The 6,002-nt window shown below is 46.2% G+C and overlaps 1 protein-coding gene across 2 annotated transcripts; it reads left to right on the plus strand.

Annotated features, from left to right (window-relative positions):
* The first annotated feature begins 441 nt into the window (after positions 1-441).
* On the plus strand, positions 442-5,755 carry LOC147977165 (uncharacterized). Of its 2 annotated transcripts, none has more exons than XM_087519180.1 (2): positions 442-1,556; positions 5,432-5,755. In XM_087519180.1, exon 1 carries the CDS (start codon positions 790-792, stop codon positions 1,549-1,551), a length of 762 nt encoding a protein of 253 aa, XP_087375306.1. In that variant the 5' UTR covers positions 442-789; the 3' UTR covers positions 1,552-1,556; positions 5,432-5,755. The 2 variants fall into 2 exon arrangements, with proteins under 2 accessions (XP_087375306.1, XP_087375305.1); XM_087519179.1 differs by having other exon boundaries at positions 445-1,556; positions 5,439-5,755.
* Positions 5,756-6,002: the final 247 nt, after the last annotated feature.

Genomic DNA, 6,002 nt, shown 5'->3' on the forward strand with positions numbered 1-6,002 from the left:
GCAATAATCATAAACCTCGACAACGAGTATGACATAATTTTGATTTAGAGTGCCACTACCCTCTCAGAAGTGAATCTCTGATATTTAAAGAAGGTCAAACAAATAGAATCTTAAAAGAAAACATAACTTTTTTTTGAGGGATAAAAGAAAGCATAACTAAAATAGCAGTTGGGTACAATAAAGGTGACTAACAAAACCTAGGAAAACTAATCATTGCAAGAGAGTAGAAAAAAAGATGGTGATCTAGTGTCGCGCTTTAGAAAATCTGTATTAAAGGTCAAGCAAATAACATCTTAAAAAACATAAGTAAGATAACATTTGGGTACGTAAAGGTGAGTGACGAAACATATAGGAAAACTAATCATTGCAAGACAAGTAGAAAGAAAGATATTGCCTCAGAAAAACAAATGATTCTTTTCGTGAGCTTTGAGTCAAAATGACTCCGAAGAAAAGGCGCGGTGGGCTAAGAAGGCTAGGAAAGAAAGTCACAGGAGGCTGAAGCCCATCTCAGTCAGTTAACTGGGCTACAGCCCGTGGTCTATTGCAGAGCCTTATCCGCCACGTCACGGCCTACCCCCGGTCAACGCCTAGGCTTGACTTCCCCGCACCGGCAGCGCCCAGCTCGCCATCCCGACCGCCCGAACCTCCACGCGTCGCGATCCGACGGCCCTCCACCGCCGTGCGTGACGTAGCTCGAGGCGAGAGAGCAGAGTGGGAGTGAGATCATCAGTTGCCAGTGCCAGCCGCGGATTACGCATCTCACGCGGCGCCGCCACACACCACACCGCGATGGCCGATCTCCACCTCCTCCACCCGCCGGAGCCCGACACCAACGGCGGCGCGGCCGCCGCCTCCGCCTCCGCCGCCGCGCTGCTCCTCCCCGGCGACCCCGCGGCCGAGGCGGCGGCCGCCGCCGCCGCGGACCCCCCCGCGCCCCCCTACTCCAAGCGCCGCCGCCGCCCCAGCGTCCGCCTCGGCGACATTGGCGCGCAGGCCACGGCCTCCGACGCGCAGCTCCCGCGCCGCCACCGCAAGCCGTCCTCCCACCCGCGCCCGCCGCGCCGCTCCCACCCGGACGACGCCCTCGACCCCAGCGCCCGCGCCCGCGGGCCCAAGCCCGGCCAGCGCCGCCCGCGCACGGCCTGGATCCCGGCGCCCCACGGCGGCGCCGACGGCTACGAGGACGAGGAGGGCCACCACCACTACTACGACGACGCCGACCAGTCCGACTCCGCCGCCGCCGCCGCCCGGGCCGCTAGGGTTTCGGGCAGCCGCGAGGCCAGCGTCGACGAGTCCGACGGCGTCGCCGACTGGGGCCTCCCCAACGGCGGCGCGGCCTGCTACGGCGGCGGCGGCGGCGTCCGGGCCTGGCTCGACGGGCTCGGCCTCTCCCGGTACGCCCCCGTGTTCGAGATCCACGAGGTGGACGACGAGGTGCTCCCGCTGCTCACCCTGGAGGACCTCAAGGACATGGGCATCGGCGCCGTCGGCTCCAGGAGGAAGATGTTCGCCGCCATCCAGAAGCTCCGCAGCAGCGACACCGTGTCCTGAGTTGGGTGAGACCTCCAGTTCCTAGCTAGCTAGCTTTTGTGCTCTCTCCATTTTTGTTTCCTCTCCCATAGAAAGCTAGTAGTGATGAGGGCATTAGCTTATGGCGCTTTCACCAATCCTAGTGTGTATATAGGCTTGATGATCGATCACCTTATCTCTGTCGTAATGATATGCTGTGGAGCACTAGTGCTTTGGGAGGAATTGTTTCAAGAAGGAACTTGAAATAATGGATGGAATAAGGTGAATGCAGTCCCAATATGTCGTTGTTATGTGCTCATAATGAATGTCATCAACTATGCTACTTTTATTCATTACTCGTTTGATTTCCTTTTGTTATACTACTTCTGATTCGGCTAAAACCTCCCATAATTGAAGATTTTATTTCTGAAAGCTGTTGGAAATAATTACAAACTGAGATTAAATGTGTTTATAGTACATAATATTAAGACATATTGTGCCTTTCTAACTAGATGCTTCAGGGTCTTGCTGCTTCCTGCCCGAGGCCTTGTTTTCTTTCTTTTCTTTTGACAATTTGATCCAACACTATTAAGGGCTGTGGTACCATGGTACTGCAATTGCGTTTCTGTATTGACGGAAATTGACAGTAGTGGTTCTACTATAGTCGGAGGAGAAAGCACTCATCTTGCGGTGGGCTTACTGGCCTACTGCCTATATGCTTTCAGCAGTTACCCTCTATCCAATATGGGGTCAGATTGTCATGTTTTTCAGTTATTCGTCACAACCCTTTTCCTTGCCATGCGTGTGAGCCCTGTTGCACCAAAACTGTAGAAGAGTTCTGCTTTGTTAACTTAGTTTTCCCTGAAAAGATGTTATGGTTTGATGGAACTTGAAGTTGGCCTTTTTTTTTTTTGAACAGAAGAAAGTTGGCCTTGTTAATAGCTAAATTCAGAGTATTTACAGTAAGAATGAAACATTCCTATAATAGGGGCAAGGCTATCCTTGTATTACTTAAATTTACTAGTTGGTCAGTACCAAACGAAACTCAATCAAAATGGGACTATTCCACGACCTAGTAACTTCATCATATTTCGTAGCATGTCCATATTGGTATAGCAGATTATCAGGGCTATTACTGCAATGTACATTGTTAAGATTGCTTTTCTAGTGTACGGTAATACTCCCTCCGTTCCTAAAATAGATGTCTTTTTAGAGATTGCAATATGGACTACATATGGAGCAAAATGAGTGAATCTGCACTCTAAAATATGTCTATATACATTCGTATGTACTATGTAGTTCATATTGAAATCTCTAAAAAGACTTATTTAGGAACAGAGGGAGTAGTTAATTACCTTCTTGATCTTCTCCTTGACTGTTTTCAGGTGAAACCTGATTTCTTGTTAATATAGCAACAGGAATGGTTGTACCCATACATTCGTAGCAAGGGCCTATTGTTACATCCTCGAAGCTGCCTATTAGATACATATAAACTTCCGCTTGTAGGGCCAAGGTACCGTAGAGCTTTGATTTGAATAGAAAATGGGCAACTCATCCTTGGCCAGCAAAGAGGAAACCTTTCACCATGTGGGTTTCCTCCTGCAGTCCTCTGGACTGACACGTAAAATCAATGTTCTTATGGCGGTAAAGCGTCCTAAGGCGAGCACCCACCGCGTTGACGCCCAAGTGACGACTGACGACTAAGCACCTAAGGCGTGCAAAGTTGTAACACGCTGCCAGGGCGCGTTGCCACCTAAGTGTCCAAGGCAGGACACCTTAAAAACATGGTGAGAATATGTTTAATGCTGCAAAGAAGTAGATATGACAGAAGCAAAACTATAATCACAAAGAAGTAGATCTTGCTGCTCTCTACACGAGGCCTAGTTTTCTTTATTTTCTTTTGGCAATTCAATCCAATACTATCCAAGAACTGTGCTACCAAGATATGGCAATTGCATTTCTGTGATGCTATTATACATTTATACTATATCCAGTTTACAGTATGGTGCGATACTGTCAATCTTTTAAGTTATTTCTCCGTCACACGACCCTTTTCCTTGTCATATGGGTGTGCTCTGTTGCACCAAAAATGTGGAAGAGTTCTGATTTGATAAGTTAGAGCTTTTCCTTAAATAGTTGTTATGGTATGGTGGAACTTAAATTTGGCCTAATTTGATTTTAGAGGAAACTATGCCACTATCTCCAATGTACATTATTTAGGTTGCTTTCCTTGTGTATGGTAATAGTTAATTATTTAATTCAGCTTCTACTAAACACTGTTTGGGCCCAGGTTTCCTCTTAATGTAGCAAGAGGAATGGTTGTATTGTATCCATACCTTCGTAGCAATGGGGCTAGTGTAACAGCCTCGGAGCTGCCTATTATATAAGGATACATATGGATACTTGTCCTTTTTGGGGCAAGGTATTGTTACAACTTTGAATAGGAAAGGGGCAACTCGTCCTTGTCAAGCAAAGAGGAACACCTTTCACCATGTGGGATTTCACGGCAGTCCTCTGGGTTGACATGTGAGAGTATGTGTAGTGCTTCAAAGAAGTAGATACGGCAGAAGCAAAACTATAACCACAAGATCTCATAAGAACCCATTCATAGTTTTCTTTATGACACATCGCCGCATCTTTTCCTTTGAATCTTTTCCTGATTATGGTAGGTATATATTCTCCAAATCATTCGGGTACCAGTTTCTTTATTTTGACCTTACCCATCTTACCCATCCTATGAAACATGCTCACCTCTTGAGTTCCCTTAAGGCCATAGTTCGATGTCCAAAAGGCTATAGGACACGAGCACATGACCCCTATGAGGAATATTCCATATCAAGTGGGAACTACTATTATTCACTGAAACCAGTTTTCACAAAAAGTCAACGCCAAGTGAACAGAATGATTTATAATTTTTTGAAATCACGTCCTCCCAATTCAGCCAATTTACATCAGTTATCTCTTCCTGCATCGTTCTGTGCCAACAAAACCTATACTGAACTTCTTGAGCATGAAGCCATCCGCGAACTGTAGTTTTTGTCCATCCTGAGGTTCATTTAGTGCAAGTGATTGACAGCTGATCATTATGATGAAAAGTGTAATGAGTTGAACACCATGCAAATATGGTAGCCTACTCTTATTATGGGCTCAAACTGTAATATCATCGAATCAGCAAAAGACATTTATGTGTCCCTGTGTTCTCATCAATTTTCAAAGACATTTATGTGTCCCTGTGTTCTCATCAATTTTCATCCATCTCAAAACTTTCTTATAACTTCAAATTCATTTGTTTCCTTACATATCCTGTCTACTGACCTACCATTCACATTTTGCTCTTCTTCAACTTTAGTTGTCACATTATCATTTCCATGATGAGCACAGAGCATGTAGGTAGCTCAGAGTTTCTTATTATCTCTGACAGCTATGAATGGTTTTAACATGTGAAGTCCTCTAATATATAGTCTTTCAGTATGCTGATTTAATTAATCTTTTGCTGTCCTGCTATGATGGGAGCTAATTTAGAACCTGAAACCAAGCTGCTGTCCATAAACAGTGTAAAGTTGAGGTTTCGTTCATAAAAATGATCTTTAGCATGATATGTTAGATAATGACAACCATTTTCCTCAACTGGTCATTGTATTTGTACACCAGGACCCAGCACAAAGTCCAGTAGTCCACTGCCTGTTACCAAAAAACATTTTCCTTCCTAGTAGGAACGTGTGTTCTATCAACACTACACTTATTTACATAGCTCTGTTCTGCCTCCAATACTGGTAAATTTCTGCAACATAGTTGAATTGATTTGTTATACTACATGTGCGGGCTATAAAAGGCCGATTCACTTATGCATTGCTTGTTTTCTGCTTGTATTTGGTATCTGGACTGCCCCACACCTCTTTACCTGTAAATTAAAATGTAAAAGCTTGCAGGACTGCAAGCTCACTGATTCTCAGAAATACAGAAAAGGAAAGAGAAGGGAGAAGATGATCCAGTCCACTGGCTAAAGGCATAAAAGGAATGCTAGGGATAAATGCCGGGGAGGGAGGCTGAGGGGGTTGCCACTGATTACTGTGGCAGGGTGGCAGCAAATGTGCCGTGTCCATGCCGCTGGGGCTCGATAGCGCCGCAATGGCAGGCCAGGCGTGGAGGTAACCACTGGAATGTTTTGTTTGCACGTATGTTTGTAAACATGTTGTGTTTGCAAGCATGTATGTCTTGTTTGTAAGGTAAGGGGCTTACCTGATGATGATCGCTGGTCCTTGGGTGAATTCCTTGGATGAATGAGATGAGCGTGGGTCTGGCATGGGGTGTGGTAACTGGTAAGGGGTACTTGGGTAGCCAGGGTGACTTGCCCATGGAACTGCGGCACGCCGTTCTCTGTGGCATGGCAGAGAGCTTGGCTGCCAGGTGAGTTTCACAGGCAAATCATCCTTGGCTATCGAAGATGGCCTCTTACCCCCATGCAAGACCTCCCTCACCCGTGTCCTCTGCGC

The sequence above is a fragment of the Triticum urartu genome, chromosome 4A (assembly GCF_056163025.1).
Source record: "Triticum urartu cultivar PI428250 chromosome 4A, HENAU_Tu73, whole genome shotgun sequence".
NCBI classification, from domain to species: Eukaryota; Viridiplantae; Streptophyta; class Magnoliopsida; order Poales; family Poaceae; genus Triticum; species Triticum urartu.

Bases quoted from the DNA above. Each gene is read 5' to 3' on its own strand.
- LOC147977165 (XM_087519180.1), top strand. From the start codon at position 790: ATGGCCGATCTCCACCTCCTCCACCCGCCGGAGCCCGACACCAACGGC.